Genomic DNA, 17,727 nt, shown 5'->3' with positions numbered 1-17,727 from the left:
TTAATTTAATTTTATAAAATTGACTTAGTAAGTTAAGATTGTAACATCCCAAAAATATATGTATAAATCATATTGAATGGAATGCATCATATGTAATAAAGTAAAGCAGTCAAGAGTAGGGTTAAATGAAGTACATATAATACAATCATTCAAAATGAAATGTAAAAGCTTTACATATAGTCATAGAGTCTTTCAAAAAGAAGAAAAGGAAAGAAGACCAAGTTATATACAATAGATAATAACTAAACTATACTACTCTGCAGCATCTGCAGTATCTGGAACGTCTGGGACATCTAGAATCTGTTCCAGAGGGGCCTCTCCTACCTCTGCTCACATCCAATTTGGATGATCGTTGCAAGAGAAAACAAACACATACAAAACAGGCAGCAAACAAAGCAAGGGTAAGCTAGATTTCAAAAGGAAACAAGTTAACTAAGAGATTATCAAACTAAAAGAGGCATTCAAGAATTTCAAGCATGAAAAAACAATTTAATTAAGTTATGAGTTGTGGTTTTATTAAGTGGTGTTAGACTTAGACTCGTCCGGACCTGAAATGAACATCGAGCTATGGCGGGTTATGCACTTGTGGTGGCCTCTACTGCTTTGCAAAGCCAATTGCTATGGGTTCCATCCTACCACCACAAGGTTAGTCTTCTATCACTCACCTTGGCCCATATAAAATGGAGACAACCAAGACTAGGACCCCTTACTACTCTCACCACATGAACTAATCTTCTCTAAGTGAGATTGAATAATCATTAGAGTATTAAGGGCAACCCCCAAGACTGAGCTACTTATATTCATTCTAGAAACTTAACTTAGATCTCACCTAGAGATGATACTTAACTCTTTGAATCATAATTCATACCATACCAACTTCATTGACTTTAAATTCTCAACTTTATACATAAAGATGTTATATTACTTTGGTTTCATACAAATCCTACATAATTAACTCATACAATCCTAAAAAGAATCATACAATGCTAGAAATAAGTCATACATTACATGTTTTCACAGAAACATCATCTATTAATACCAATTTCTTTATCAACTATAATTACCTATACTTAAGTAATTCAAATAGCTTGGAAACCCTTACCAATGGCTCCAGAAGGGTAAAAAACCCCCCAGAACGACCTAAAGAACGTCCAAAACGGACGTCCGGAACCCCACAAACTATCAAAAACAAACATGACAGCAGAAAATTTCGCCCAAGCGCCCTTTAGGGCGCACAAGCGAGAATTATGCAGATTTTCTGCATAATTGAGCAACTCTACCCCCTAAGTTTCGTTTTAGGCCTTTTGGCGAACTTTGGACACTCCTAACTCGAAATACAAGTTGAATCTAACTTGTTTGAATCTCACACACCATCCTAACTCAAAACTCTAAGAGATATGCAAGATCTAAAATACTCATTTGATCTACCTAGAGGCTCAATTCGAAATTTACCATTTATAAGTTGTTTTAGATCAATTGTACACCTCCTATAAGTCACAATTAACTATCCTAAGCTGTCCTAAGCACCTATTTCAGACCTGGACCTCTACTTTTAAAACTCACTACCTAAGTTCCTTATTTTTAACTCAAACGCTAAAATTAACTTAGTCATTTTACTTACAACCTGCAGAAACAGAATTCTCACCCTAAAACCATACCATTGTCAACCTACACCTAATCCTACCATTCAGAATCCTTCTATTATCCACTCTCATCAAACACAAATCAAAAATATCATTTTCAATACATGCATTCATTCATTCAAGCAAAAGCCGTATCAATTCATACAAATTTCACCCATGCATTTCAATTCAAATAATTCTCTATACAATCAAATAAATAAATTTAGCATTCTACAATTAAACTAAAAGAATCCAGCTTCCCTTACCTGGATTTCGTACAGAACAGCTCAAGAGTTCTTCTATGTTTCCTTCTAAAATTCCAGAATTTTCCCCAACCCTATAGATCGTAGAATTTGTGATTAAAACATCTTTTAAAGCTGAAATTGAAAAAGATATCCGAAAAGGAAGGAATCAAGAGCACATGCAATTAGTGGGTTGCATGTTCTAAGACTCAAAGAAGAAGAAAAGAGAGAAGAACACTTACCCTCTGTTGACAGCAGAATGATTCGGTGCCAAAGGAAACCTTGGGTGTCGAGGTGCTTTAGTTAGCTACAAGAGGAAGATCAAATGGTTCAATTTACTGAATTCTGGAAAGGGAATGAAATGGGCAAGGAGAGAAAAAGAGCTTGTAAGTAAAGGTGTGTGTTTCTCAAATGAAGAAAAGCGAACTAAGTTGCAGGCTTTGTTTTTCTCATTTAAGTTGAAGTATTTGACTTAATTGGTTCAGCCATTCCCCAAGTGCCACTTGTCAAGTCTTACAATTTCATATTTTTACAATCTTTACAAAGATTACATTTTTAACATGGATATATTATCTTTAATACAATTAAAATCAGTGTGACACTATTATAAAATACACTGATTTTATTTCTTAGTTATATAAGTCGAGAAAAAAAATCCTAGTCCATTTTTCTTTTCTCTAATTTCTTTGTTACTCCTTGTTTGTGGACCATCCAATCGTGTGAAAAAGAGTGTTTCTTTGCAATTGTGGTTTTGATGGTGATGAGCATTTAAAACCTTGACTCGCGGGATGGTGCTGAGTAAAGAGTTAGTGATTCTGATTGTTCGAAGAAGGCGGTCACACTACAGAGGAGGTGCGATCTGGAAAGGGCTTCTTTGTCATGCAACGTAGTAAGAGTTTCTTCCTCTTCTGCCATGGCACAAAGCAATGTAAGAAAGGAAACATGTAATCAAACACGTGGCAAAAATTAAAAAGGAAACATGTCATTGCACGTGGTCGGACGTTAACCACCTTAGCTTATTTTTAATGTTGTTAGTTTTGGAGGACGAAAAATCACTAGTGGAAAAACGCTGTTTAATGTAGGTTATTTTGGGCTTTTAAAGTCAGATTCCGAACCGACGTCTATTCGAGTGACGTTAAATGAGACGTCGGACCCCATAGGTCAGACGTTTATATAGACGTCGAACTATATAGGTCAGACGTCTATATAGACGTCGAACTATATAGGTCAGACGTCTATATAGACGTCAGACTCATAGATCAGACGTCTAAAATGTCGCCGTATTTGATAGGATCTTTCTCCACTTGAGGCCTCTCGAGTTGCTCCTAGGTCATGGTAATTCGAGTTTACAACTTTATATTTTAGTTGAAGAGAATGGATTGTATGTTCTTATTTTGTATTGGACGGTTTTGATAATGTAGTGGAGGGAACTGGAGGAGTGCAAAACACAAGAAATCGCCATCCAAGAAAGTTGCCTAAGGACATGAGCAAAACTGCACAAAAACTCAATGAAAACGCATTTTAATCGGTTCAAATGAAAAATAATTCATCAAAGAGTAATGTAATTGGAGTAAAATTAATTTTAAACGGTGCAAAAGTGAGAAAACAAACCTGAAAAACATAGCCCGTGCATAGAAAACAAGAGGAAGATGATGAACAATGAGTGCGCGTAACTACTGCCTCGCCTTCGCAGTGTTTTAATGCAGACATTTAGACGTCATTTCCCTTTACAACAAACGTTTAAAGTGCTTTAGAAGTCGGAGTGGCGGGATCAGACGTCTAAATGGAGTCAGACTTTTTAAATTTCTTGATTTAGGGTTTAGACGTCGGTTCCCAGAATAACAGACGTCTAAAGTGCTTTAGAAGTCGGAGTGGCGGGATCAGATGTCTAAATGGAGTCAAAAAGTGACTTTTTAAATTTCTGGATTTAGGGTTTAGACGTCGGTTCCCAGAGTAACGGACGTCTAAAGTGCTTTAGAAGTCAGAGCTCTTCCAACTGACGTCTATATTTCTGACAGGTAGGTGAATAGCCATTAATTTCCGCCATATAGACGTCGGGGCCCCTCCTAACTGACGTCTATATGATTGAAAGAAATGACTTTTCACCCACCTGTCAGACATATAGACGTCAGTTAGGAGGGGCCTCAATGTCTAAAATATTATAAACGTCGGGGCACCTTCTAACTGACGTCTATATGGTCAACTTATTTACGAAAATGCCAACGATCATCAATATAGGTCGTGCTTACCCTTAACCGACGTCTAAGAGGTGACGTTAAATAGCGTTTTTGCACTAGTGAATTATCCTTTTTTTAAGGATAAGGATCAAAATGTACCAAAGTTTGAAAAAGAAAAAAAAATAAAATCACTTTATAGTTGAGAGACTAAAAACAGTTTAGAAGTGGCTTGGTATTTATTTATAACGTGAATGTCTGGAGGAAAAAAAGTAAACTTAGAAATTTGAAAAAGATTATGTTATTTTTGTGGCACAACTTTTGTAATGTTAAAAATTAAAATTTGTATACACATGAATCTTTATTGAAAGAAATTGAAAGGCCACGTACTTTTTTTATATTATATTTTTCTTATACTAGTATTTGAATTTGTTGACAACACATTACAATCTTTAAAATTTATTTTCTCTTCATTTATGAAATATCAAACCCCTAAAATTTGTCCAAAATTTTCTGTTTAATAGAATAAACTAAAATCACAACCACATTAATAGTCCATCTTATCACCGTCGCAGGTTATTTTAAATACCACAGAAAGAAACTACTTTATAAAAATGATACTTAATTATAATGTGGAATATTACTTTCCGTATGTAAAGTAAAATACAATATTTAAATCATAGAAAATTTGTTTGAAAATAGTTATATGCTGAAAGATCATCTAAATTTAAATATAGTAAACTAATGCAGAAAAGTTTTTAGTACTTCAGTGAAATAACCACAACTTTTAGATCAGTGATACAATTCTTTATTTATTGAAAAATATATATAAAAGTTATGTATTTTATAATTAAGGATTAAAGATATTTATAGCACTTAAATATTAATGTAAAATTAAAGTTTATTTACACAAATATATTTTAATTCTTAAACTTTAAAAATTAATTAATATTCTTTTTCTATTTTTTTAATATATTAAACAACATTTTAAACTAATATTTGAATCAGTTGTTAAATTATATAAATAGTTTAAACGTGAATTACGTTATTCGATCTATAAACCAAATTCAATGTGATTGAATTAAAAAAAAAAAAATATATATATATATATATATATATATACATATATATATATATATATATATATATATATATCATATATATATATATATATATATATATTAACTTTTAAAGTTTGAAATTGAGATAAAAACGAATTTTAATGTTAATGTTTAAGAATTAAAAACATATTTAAATTTTAATTAAAATAAAAAGTTTTGGAAAAAAAAATGGATTTTAGACATATTAGGAAGAGAAGCATGTTTTATCCTTGAAAATTTAAATACTAGTTACTTATGTTGTTGTTATCCGAAAAGCAGATGTTAAAATATACACACTCTTAATACAACACAGTATGCGACAAAACCGCAGACACTGCATAATATATTATTTCTTTGTTTTCCCATAAACCAAACACAACTTCTTTTTAATCTGAATTTGTTTTATTACACTATACTTAGTTATTTAATCATCAAGGAATCAAAAACTTTATTTTAAAGGGTTTCTATAAGACCAAAGAATTTATAAAATATTTATATTATTAAATATATTTTTAATTTAATATTTTTTTAAACATTGTTAGAATTATTCAATGCTATCTTTTATTTTTATTTATTTATTTTAATATAGTTTTATTTTTGTTAAAAAAAGTCAATGGTTCCTTTCAATAAATCGATGTCAATACTATTTAGTGCGATAACAATAAAGACATTGAATAAGTCCAACCACTTTGGTGTCTTACCATCATATATAATCTATTTTATCATCCCAATTTTAATTTTAGGTTGATTTATGTTTGATCAAAATAAATATATAACATTTTCATTTATATATTTGAGTACATTATTATTCTTAATGTTGATAAGTGTAAGTTTTTCCTGGTTAATATTACCCTTAGGACATTTATCTATTTGAGTTTAAAAGTAAAGTACATCTAAATGAAGTTTTTTATTTTGAAGAATACCCATTTAGTTCAACAAAAATAAAAATATCGAACGAATTTCTGATTTATAAAAATCAAAATATTTAAATAAAAAATCAAAATATTTAGAGTGTTGATATGGTCATAGGGAAATTGATTATCAAGTTGAGATCTTTAGAATTTCCAAATTAATTTGTAATGAAATATAAAATTCAGTAATATTAAGTAATTGAAATCATGTATCTATATGTGTAAGATAGTGGGATTGTTAGATGGAGAAAACTCAATTCCAACACTATTTTCAGTATTTATACAATATATTAATTTTTCAAATAAGATAAAAAGTCAACTTTATAAGATTGATATAAGTGTAGATAATGTATTTATACTTTTCACATTATTGAAATATAATAAAAAAAAATAGGATAACACTGAGAACTTAAGATATGTAATAATACTTATTTTATACTTATTTTTATGAGTTTTATTCAGAAATGTGATATATGTGAATCATTTTATTTTTTATTTTCTGTATTTTACAATTTATTTTAAAGGTGTCACATGAAATAAGATAACCCTTTCTCTCAATGTTAATTTTCATTGATTGATACACTCAGCAACTTAGTAACACCAACTAAATTTAAAAGACTAACGTCCTATATTGAAGGACTTGAATTAAAAGTAGTGATCATAATTGCAAAATCTTTAAGCTTTGATGGTTTCTCTTCATGTTTTATTTGATAAACTTTACAGTTTAAACTAATGAGAGGAAAAATCTCAATGAATGAAAATCATACACTTCATGCACAAACCATTATAACATGAAATACTTCGAATTTTATCATATTTTGAAGTCACATACAAAAATCATGACATCAAAATACGCACATTAACAATAGCTGCTGCATTCGTTTTTCATTAAAAATACATCAAACAACCAACTTTTGTCCATTATATATGGTAAAACCAGTTCAGGGTCATGAAGCAGATCATTCTGCTATGCAATTTTCATTATTCAGACACAACACTATACACATGCAACCTATCGTTTTTCTGTTTGCTCAGCTTTGATGCACGGAAGCACTTTTAAGGTGTGACAGCCGATCAGCCAAGATCAAGGAAACATACCCTCAAGAAACTCATCTAAGTTATCATCGTCGTCATGCTCATCATCATCATCATCAATTTTACGATGACTGGACGAAGTCAAAGCCTTTTTGCCTGTAAATACATTGTCAAGAAAGTTTAAGTTTGTAACTACAATTAAATTTAAGGACAAGATTTCTGAAGCATATAAAGGTTTTGCAAACATTTGGATGGAGCAATAGAGAAGCAAGTCAAGCAGACAATGAGCTTTTCATTCATCATGCTTTAACACAGATGAATCACATTTCCCTAGAATCACCATTCAAATCAGAGAAAAGATGTATGTTTTAATTTGACCAATTGCTACCAGTCAAATTTTTACCCTATTAGAACAAGGTGTCATGTCATTATAGTGATCAGAAACTAGCCCCAATGTTTTTCATTTCCAGAAAAATGCTTTTAAACAGTTTTCCAACCAAGCTGCTCATTAGACATTAGACATGTCTTAATTTACAACAAGATTAATTATAACAAGTGGACAAGCTTTGAGAAAGAGGCTAAAAAGATAATGACCAAAGATTAGGCAAATACTCTAAGAGTAGAAGCTACAATACAATAATAACCTCATATCCACATACATTTTGAAAGCTTGGCAAATCCCCTCTAATGTTTTCCTTTCAAGTACAATTCAATTGCATCTTAAGAAAATAGGATAGAAAATTAATCATTACAAAACCAAACAATCCTACTAAAAGATATGAAAGGCATTGTCAGTCTTCGTTAAATGAATTAGAGTATCAAGCACAACAATTGGTGCATTACATATTTGGTTATGCTTAGATGAATCAACAGGAATGGAATGTGTTAGGGCCACAGAAGTGAAGGCCCCAATCGAGAATGCTGTACACTCTGAAGGAACTGGACTCTGCTATACATGTGGGAAAACTCTCTAATCTTTCTCATACAAATGATAAATTATCCAACAAGTCGATTCTTCAACATTAATAAATTATAAATCAAAAACACAGATTTTCATGCCAATATGTAAAACTGGCAATGAACTTATAAAGGTAGTGTAAGTTCAAACCTTTTCTCTTTCTCTCGTTGCTTTCTTGGTAATCATCTAGATCATCATCACTCTTTGAACGATTCCTATAAATAAAAGAACTTAATCTCCACGTGTTCTAGCCAAAAAGAGGGGAAAAAAAGCATGATCAGGGAGAGCATTGTTCTTACCTCTTTCGCCTATCTTGATCTTGTTGCCTTTTTTCTAACTGCTCCTTTTCTTTCTGCCTCTTATAGTTGAGTTTGCTTGCGCATCTATTAAAAAATAACCAAGAAAAAAAATGAAATACAAAGTTGATTTTTGCACAACCTTCAATGAGTAAAAAGTCACACAAAACCCTTAATAGCACAGGTACTAACATTCGGTATGGAAGAAAGACAACGGCATATACACAAAACCAGCATTGGCACACACTGACTCACCGCTCACAAGTTACCAACTTAACTAGGGCTTGTTTGTTTTCTCCAGCTTCAAAGTAACAAAAGTTCACCTGTAATATGGAGCAAATAGAATAAAGCATTGGAAACACGTGATGAGATATTCACAAATTAATCTCCTTGGCCCTCAAACATAACAAAGCTGCTTGTAGAATAATCAGCAAAGAAGTGTGTTGAGAGAAAAAAAAAATATAAGCATATGCAGAAAAACACATATCTCAACTATACCAGTGGATCCAACATTTATACTTATAGAATGTATAGAATAAATCAAACATATAATGTTCATAATTAGAGGTGTGTTCATAACATATTATCATTGATTGAAATATATTAAGAATCACAAAATTAAAAGTGGAACTAATAAAATTGGGAGCGGGATCCAAATAATTTAATTATTCCCAGATCATTTCAACCAATTAAAGAGTGTATCTGAAAGTGTTATTAGTGTTTCTCTTTTGGGATTATATTAACATGATACAATCAACAAAGACACTTGCACGAAAACTAGCCATTATGATGCTGAAAAATGCATATTTCGACTACACCAATGGATTCAACATTTATATTGATATAATGCGTATAATAAAGCAAACATATATTATTCCTAATTAGAAGAGTGTTTATGAACACATTTCTTTCACACTATCATGGGTTGAAATTTATCAGAACCACTATTGTAAGTGGAGTGGAACTAAAGAAATTGGGAACAGAACCCACAAATGTAATGATCCCCAATAAATTTCAGTCAATGATAAAGAGTTTGAGAGTGTGTAATTAGTGTTTCTCTTTCTAATTATTTATGACCATTATACACTGAACCAAAACACTTGCACTGAAACCAAACATAGTAAACAGCATAACACAATCCAAAACAAAGACAAAACAAATAAAATAACAAATCCTTTACCTACTAGGTAGGATCAATTGACGCAATTAGACTACCCAAAGCCAATTGTTTAGTTATCAGCATAAAATGCTTACCTCGTAGCTTGTTAAACCATCTTTCTCATTGCAATGCTTGTTACCGCATATGAACTGGCCTGGAAAGTTGCATTACCAATCAATTTTAAGGCTGAGAAGGATTCCAAACAGAACAAATGAAAACAACTACTTTTTTCTCACTCTGTTGTGGATAAAATTAGAAACCAGGTTTAGTAAATATAAAATATTTAGAGTCGTATTGTCCCTTCTCTTGAGTCACCTTTTATCCCACACTAAGTATATTAAAAAAATTATAAATCTTTTGTGATGTTCTGTTCCTTTAGTTTTGCAAAGCAAACTCTCATGGAGGATAGTACTGTCTTTTCAAAGGTTCTTTCCAGTCTTATGTTTACCCATGCTATCTCCAATTTAAAGGTTAAACTTGGCACTCTGCTATGAGTGAGCGGGCTGGTTTAAAAGTAAAGAACTGATATATTTTTTACCTGTGTGAAGTAGTGAAGGCAGCTGGTTGTGAGGTTCTAAAACTGTGTTGACTTCGGAGTTACTTAGTTTAATTCTAAAGCTGCTTCTTAATCTTAAGGAAGTGGATGGTAATTTACCCTCATCCAGACCTGTTTTGTATTACATTTCCACCTACTATCCTTTGCTTGGTGATGAGGTGTGAATAAACACAGAAGAGACCATTTTGTATGTTAGGACACAGGAGATCTGTTGCAGGCCCAAGAATGAAGGTGGATTAGGACTTGAAATTTGATGTCTTAAAAGAAGTTTCTTCTTCCCCAAGCTGTTCTTTTTAAAAATTAAATAAATAAGAGTTTCAGCCACAATTTACAGAATTAAAGATGTAGACACAAAGCCAACAAGTCCGCAAAGAAAGTAATATCATCAATAGAGCATCCTTTAAAAGCCAACATCTACTTCACATTTCAAATTTTTTTTCTAAGAGGGTGTCTGTTTTTCTATTAAAAGGGTTCAGTTGAACAATTGGCCACTCTAAAGATTAGTTTATAAAACGAATAACATTTAACTGCCTGTAAAAAGTAGGTGAAGTGAAACTAAATTAAACTTAAATAAATTAGATATTAATTAACGAATAACATTTAATTGCCTGTACAAAGTAGGTGAAGTGAAACTAAATTAAACTTAAATACATTAGACATCAATTTTTAACCAACAAGTTTCTCTTCTTGCTAGCAATTTGATAAGATCTTGGTTATTATGGGGTGTCAAAGCCCACATCAAGCAGTATGGGATATTTGGTGAAGTATTTAAGTCTTTGGTTATTACCCCTATAGCTAGCTTTTGGAGGTGAGTTCCGCTAGTGTTTGGGTACTTACCCAATTTATATTAATACTATAGCCAGTGAAATAACTTTTGATACCTTTGCCAGACATGACTTCCTTCTCTGTCCTCCACCTGAGGCCAATCTAAAAAGAAAAATGCAATTTATCAGCATAACATTAATGATGTACTCTACTTAAAATGTGTTTCTAGACTTAATAAAATCCCTCGATCACCAAGACCCCATGAAAAAGATATAAAGAAAACGCCTCTTCTTTACTTCAAAATTTTAAGCAGTTTACTTTACAAAATAATAATGCAAAATAGCTTTTGATACTTTTAAAAAAAAGATTACAATGCTCTTTCACAGGAATCTATTAATATAGTTGAGCCAGCAAGATATAAGGCATAATGACTACCGACTAGTGGCAGCTCAACAACGTGTTCAGGCAAAAAGGTGGAGAAATAGGTCAAAAATTATTGCCCATAGGTGCCAGAGTGATTTACCAAAACCAAAATAAAATCATTAAACCATTATTTTATATTTCCAAAGAGAAAGGGTCAGCATCATTCAAGCCCTCAATAGATTGAATCCTTCTGTACACTTTGCTACATCTGGAAAAATACAGAATGGAAATATTAACTTTCAGGAAGTAAACTGATGCAAAAAATTGTCAGGGGCTCAATTGATACTGACCATATCTCTTGAAGACCAAACTAGAGTTTCAGTCACAAGAATAAGCACAAAAGATTGCAAAATTTAGCAATCCGAAAAGATATATTCTAAAAGTAATGAGTAATTACCTTACCACTTTTGTACTGTGACATGTCAGCTAGGCAGTATCTTGAGAGGATTAAGGTACAAGCAAACAAGTACAACAAAATTCAATAGCCCTAAAATTAGTTGGTTAATGCAAGATGGTAAACCATGATAAGGACAAATAAATATCAATATTTCCCATCAACAAACTCCAGGTCAAAACTACTTTTGGGTAATATTCACAAGTGTCTGGTATAGTAGGTACAAAGTAAAAAAGCTCCAAGTTGATAAGGCGAGAAAGAGATAAATCATCGGGAGAAACAAAAGGACGGAGTGCTCTATAGAATAGCCCCAATAAGTTCACGTTCCAAAGGGAAATGTTTTGTAGTTATGGAAGGACAGATCATATATGTAATTAATGATAGCATTTCCTTAGTCTCATTTGCCATGATGCCATCAAAAAGAGATTGCAGATTTAGTTCAATTATTTAGGGAAAAAACGAAACGAAAACAAAATTTACTCAAGAGAACAAAAATATCAAGATTTAAATATACAGGACAAACGAAGGTAAGTACTTACACTCCAGTTCACAACTGTCATTCCCATATTGGTATGATTCAGAAGCAATGTCAATCATAAACTTCTTATTCCTTTCGTGTAAGTTATTTTATATAAAATGCTTTATGGAAGAGGGACCAAGTTGGTAAATTGGATGCAAAATCTAATCTATAGAAATCTCTAAATCTCTTACATGTGCATTGTTCGTATTCCTAAACCAACTAATTTCATCAAACTTCATATTAAAACCAAATGCTAATATTACATAAATAAATAAAAGAAACCCTCACTCCTACCATATAAATAGTACTACTAAAATAATGGACATGTTTGCAAAGGATACTCCTTAAAAAGCTTGTCATAATAACGCTTGACTAGCCTTTGTTCCCACGATGGATTCATATCATCTTCCTCTGACCGAATGAATCTTGCAATATTTGGATTAGCAACATTAAAATTCTGACACGGAGATAAACAAATTGAGAGAAGAGATGATAATGCAGGAAGGTAAAATTCGTTCCCAATAATAAAAAAGAAATTCATCTTCATAAGGTAAGATTCAAAAGTATCTTATGTAGGGTAAAAAATTCAGATTCACAATACTTTCAATGGAGTTGAACACGCATGAAATGACAGAAACCCATTACGCTATTGCTAGGAAAAGGCTGATTTCATATGAGGGTCAAATATAAGTAGGGCATCCCGTACTCCTCTGATCATGATTTCACTTGCATAGCTAGGTAAAATCACATAAAAGTTTTAAAAAAAACACATGGATATGTTGTAGATTCTATCATAAAAGAAATCTCGAAGATAAAAGGGATAGCCACTAAATGTGAAAAAGGAGTAAGGAAAATAATTGAAATTTAACTGGAAAAAGTAAGGAGGGCAGGCTCATTTCTTATTGTAAAACAAGAGAAGAAAAACTAAGCCAAGGCAACAGTTTCAAGCAATATAACAAAAGGAAAAAAACTCCACCAGCTTTAGCTTAAATAAGGCAATATAACAAGCTTACCTGTATCCTTCTCTCAGTGTATCTTGATCTGTTTTAATAGGCAACTTCAAGTTTGAAGGTCGTTCTTTTCCATAAAAATTAACTGTAGTTACAAAAAGAGAAAATCTAAGAAGAAATTCTGGATGAGAAAGAATACAGTTAAACCAAAGAAAAAAAAAAAAAACTAAGCTGAAATTTCACCAAAAACTGAAGTATTCTCTAGCAGGACCTAGATGGTAAATAACTACAAGCAGATAAACAGAAAATAATTCAGTAAACTACAGTAGATGATAACATCCGTCATGGCAGCAGCAATAGAATAAGCCCTATTCTCAGTAGTTTGGGGTTAGTTACCCCAATTAAACAATGTCGTTGTAGTTTTCTAGAAAATTAAACTACCCAAAAGGCAATTCCGATCAAGGTATCCTTTTATTAGTTATTTATCGCTCCATCAAATTTCCAGCAGGTCACTGGAAACAAACAAAACAAAGCTGCAACACATTCTGATTACCAACACAAGGAACAAAGAAGAATACAAACAAACTTGTCTACCGCTTCTCCTTTTGCTCTGAATTAGCAGAACTTGCTAGTAATAAAAGAAAAAATCGGTGGTACGTGCAAAGATGGGTATTTTAAAAGATACAGATCCTCTGAAGTGACCAAGGTACAGTAATCTAATGATAAAAATGAACTGTTAATATATTAACATATTCATGATTTCTTATGCATGTGAGCCATAACAAGTACATCAACAGCTGATTTCCTCATCAACAATCCAGATTACTTTGCTCACATTTCACTTTAGAGAAATGAGATCCATATTTGAACACTAGTATCAGGATGATTGTAGCCTCCTTCCAACTCAGTGGAGGAAACTGTTCATCATCCATTCGCTATAGGACATGATTATAATGAACCAGCCAAACAAACAACTACGAATTTGTTCAGTTCCTTACTGTCCATCAACCCTAAACAAAACCATTTCTATCACGAAACGAAACTTCTCCGAAAGAACTTTGATTTTATTTTTAAGAGAGGTAATATAAGTATTCAATAATAAAGGATTAAAGCTTTCATAACATAATTAAACATATGTAAGGATGACTGTAGCCTCCTTTCATCTCAGTGGAGGAAACTGTTCATCACCCATTTGCTATAGGACATTGTTATAAGGAACCAACCACTTCAACAGCCATAAATATGTTCAGATCCTTATTGTCCATCAACGCTAAACAAAACTATAATTGTTATACCAAACCAAAACAACATCCACCAAGAAACAGGAATTTTTTCAAAAGAACTTCATTTTAAAATAATAATAATAATAATAATAATAATAATAATCATAATAATAATAATAATAATAATAATAATAATAATAGTATATGATTAAAGATTTTGTTGCAGAAACATTACCGTAATCATTGATGAATTTTTTGTGACGGTCGTATGCATTGAGGCCTCGAATATGCCACTGATACTGCCTGCGATTCCAATTAGGATAAAGTTAGGTTTATCAAAATAGAATTCGACCCAATCCAAATGAATCAAATAATTGTTAAAATTAAAAAAAAAAAAAAAAAAAAAAAAAAAACAGTGCTTACTGCTTTCTCTCTTCTTTGTCGAAAATGGTGGATTTGAGGGATCCAAACGATGCCATGGTTATGAGAACAAGCAAAATGAAGCAAAGCAATTGGAAAATTTTTTCCTTTGTTTTGCCCTTTCCCTGTGAAGGCAAAACAACCCTCAAACTGTGTTTCTTCACTTCTTCAGCCCTTAACTCTAACCCTTTTTTTATTCAATTTAAATATTTTTTTTATAATAATCACCCTAATAATGACAAATTTTTTTCACTTGATAACACCACGAAATTTTCTCAGAAAAATACAAAAGAAATTAATTAACAAAGCATACAACTTTTTAAACACTGTTGAATCATGTATATATTAAAAAACAGTTTCTTCTTTTATCTCCATAAATCCCTCTAGCACAGTCATATTAAAAAAATCAATTTCTGCTTTCTTTTAATTATATAATTTGAAAATAAAATATAAATAGTATAAGTTAAGTAAGATTAAGAAAAAATAGATTAAATTATACAATTTGAAAACTTTTTTAAAAAAAATATATTTTATAGATGGTAACAAAATCATTTTTATCCTATTTTATTCTTTGTAAAAGGACTTCATCAAATGGTAAAAGAACAAAGCTTAAGCAACATGTTTTATGACATATATATTATAAAGGTTTTAATATCTATTTTGATTATCTTATTAGTTAATTTAGTTCAAAATAATTTTCCTATTTTTGAGATGTGCAAAGTAGGCTATTCTTTTGTAAAATTGGTTTAATTTGATATTTTTTCTAACGGAAATTACAATTAGTTTGGAAGAGATTTGTGATTAGGGTTAAATTGGGATTGAAAAATCTAGTGAAATTGGTGTTCAATTTTGATTCATGATTCGTTGAAATTACAATTGGAAGAACGTAGGTTAGGTAAAGTATTTTTAACATGATATTGTGTTTGTTGGATTCGGATGTTAGGGTTTAATTTCACATTGAATTTGTTAATTTTGTTAAATGTAATTTTTTTGTTTGATTGGGCATGGATTTCGTGCTATAAATTTTGTAATTGTGTTGTGAAAGCTTGTCGATTTGGGTGTAATTATGTTGAATGTATTTCGGTTTAGGTTCAATTATGGTTAAAATTGTCTTGGTTTGCGAGTTTTTATTAGTTCCGCAGGTATTATTTTAAGATTATTTAGTGGTCCTGGTTTCCATTTGCAAGGTAGGATTTGAAATATGTCTAAATCAAAGGTTTGAAGTAGTGGTCCACTATGGTGGGACCTTGATAAAAAAATATGCTCTTTAAGTATATAGGTGGGAAGATAGTTTATTGGAACATTGATTCCGATAAATGAAGTTATTTTGAAATATTAGGTGTCCTTAAGGACACGGGTACATTGAAGTAAATGAGTTATTTTATAGTATACGAACTATGTTATATCATCTCATGAAACAATTCAACCTCATCTCAATCATGTTCATTTAACATTATTGCTTTGGTAGAAAAAAATAATCATCACATGAACACACCAAAGCCAGAACTCTCAACATGTAATTATTCAATCATTCAGTTGTTCATCAATCAAACACACTCATATCCAACATTTCCAACATCAAGTGATACTCATTCCTTTTCACGCTTCTCATGCAAAAATCATAATGACCTCATTCATTCATATTCATACTCATAATTTTTCAGACGTAGATAAGTAAACATTTAGTTTAACAAAGATGAAAAGTCATACACAGTCTACAATCAAAATTTCGAAATGTTTAAGAATATATTCCAATCCATTAACAACTCAATTCCTCACTTTCCAAGTCACTTATAATATACATGAATTGTGGACCAAAGACTTGACTTACTAACTTAATAACTGGCAACCAAAGTAACGTTACTAATCATCCATTTCATTTAGCTACATATTTCCCATTTCAAACTCATCTTGTACGACCATTACGTCGCTGAGCTTCTACACATTACTAGAATTTTTAATTATCATACCATACTACTTCACCAAACTTATTTCTATACACTAAACCACCAAAAATTACTATACAAATACAATAGATATTCCTACTCAAAATATACACTAAAAACACCATATAACAATCTTTCAAAAACAAAACAGCAAATCATAATGCAACAAGAATTTATACCCTAAAACCTGCACTGAAAACAGCATGTAACAATTATTATTTTTTAATAGAAACAACAAGTTAAATACAACAACCAACATTACATTTAATTCTGCATCAAGACAACATGTACTATTTTGTTTTTTAAAAATATATAAGTTTAAAGCTTATTGAGTAAACTTTCAGGAAAGAGAGGCATGTCTCAATAAACAACTTAAGTACTTTATTTTTCCTTAGTTAAAATGTTCCCCAATAAATTTCACAAATCTCACATTATTTTCAATCTAGCAATAAGATTTTCACAACCTAACGATTTCACCCATCACATATTTTGAACAAAGAACATAGAATAATAATAAAAAAAAAAGTTAGCACCTACTTACAATATTAGCATTTGCACATTCACAGTACAAGATCACAGAAAATTTTCATCAATAATATTTGCACAGAAAAGCCAAAAAGCAAGGTTTGCTCTCTTTACCTCTTGATGAACTACTTTGATCTAGGGGTGGGCAAATCGTACTGCACTGCTAAAAACTGAACTGTAAAACAGTTCAGACAAACTAAACTGAACTATATTTTGTTTTATCAAACTGAACCGTACTGAACTGTACTGTAATATGAAGTGAACTGAACTATTAAATGAACTGTAAATTGAACTAACTGAACTATTAACTGAACTGTAAACTGAACTAATTTTAACTAAACTACAATATAAACTGAACTGAACTAGTAACTATACTAATTTTAAACTGAATTGTACTAATTTTTAAACTAAATAGTATAACTCTTTTTAATTGAAAACTATTTTAATATTTATTTTATTTTATTCATAAATGTCTAATAAATTGATTTTTAATTATTTAATATTATTT

At 31.1% G+C, this 17,727-nt stretch overlaps 1 protein-coding gene across 2 annotated transcripts; it reads right to left on the bottom strand.

Annotated features, from left to right (window-relative positions):
- Nucleotides 1-6,833: 6,833 nt before the first annotated feature.
- LOC106756571 (protein FRA10AC1) lies at nt 6,834-14,935 on the bottom strand. Of its 2 annotated transcripts, none has more exons than XM_014639046.2 (11): nt 14,752-14,935; nt 14,564-14,631; nt 13,169-13,250; nt 12,497-12,580; nt 11,639-11,678; nt 10,935-10,980; nt 9,593-9,651; nt 8,594-8,661; nt 8,342-8,425; nt 8,193-8,257; nt 6,834-7,240 (listed from the first exon to the last, which is right to left on the bottom strand). In XM_014639046.2, exons 1-11 carry the CDS (start codon nt 14,805-14,807, stop codon nt 7,134-7,136), a joined length of 759 nt encoding a protein of 252 aa, XP_014494532.1. In that variant the 5' UTR covers nt 14,808-14,935; the 3' UTR covers nt 6,834-7,133. The 2 variants fall into 2 exon arrangements, with proteins under 2 accessions (XP_014494532.1, XP_022634654.1); XM_022778933.1 differs by lacking the exon at nt 6,834-7,240 and adding an exon at nt 7,279-8,114 and having other exon boundaries at nt 8,175-8,257.
- Between the last annotated feature and the right edge of the window lie 2,792 nt (nt 14,936-17,727).

Source organism: Vigna radiata, chromosome 2, assembly GCF_000741045.1.
Source record: "Vigna radiata var. radiata cultivar VC1973A chromosome 2, Vradiata_ver6, whole genome shotgun sequence".
Lineage (NCBI taxonomy): Eukaryota > Viridiplantae > Streptophyta > Magnoliopsida > Fabales > Fabaceae > Vigna > Vigna radiata.
This window is presented reverse-complemented; position numbering and strand designations above follow the sequence as displayed.

Excerpts from the sequence above, each read along its gene's own strand:
- LOC106756571 (XM_014639046.2), bottom strand. The coding sequence starts at position 14,807 with ATGGCATCGTTTGGATCCCTCAAATCCACCATTTTCGACAAAGAAGAG. Across the intron at positions 14,632-14,751 it reads GACAAAGAAGAGAGAAAGCA|GCAGTATCAGTGGCATATTC; the intron begins GTAAGCACTGTT and ends TTGGAATCGCAG. Across the intron at positions 8,258-8,341 it reads GATCAAGATAGGCGAAAGAG|GAATCGTTCAAAGAGTGATG; the intron begins GTAAGAACAATG and ends TTTTATTTATAG.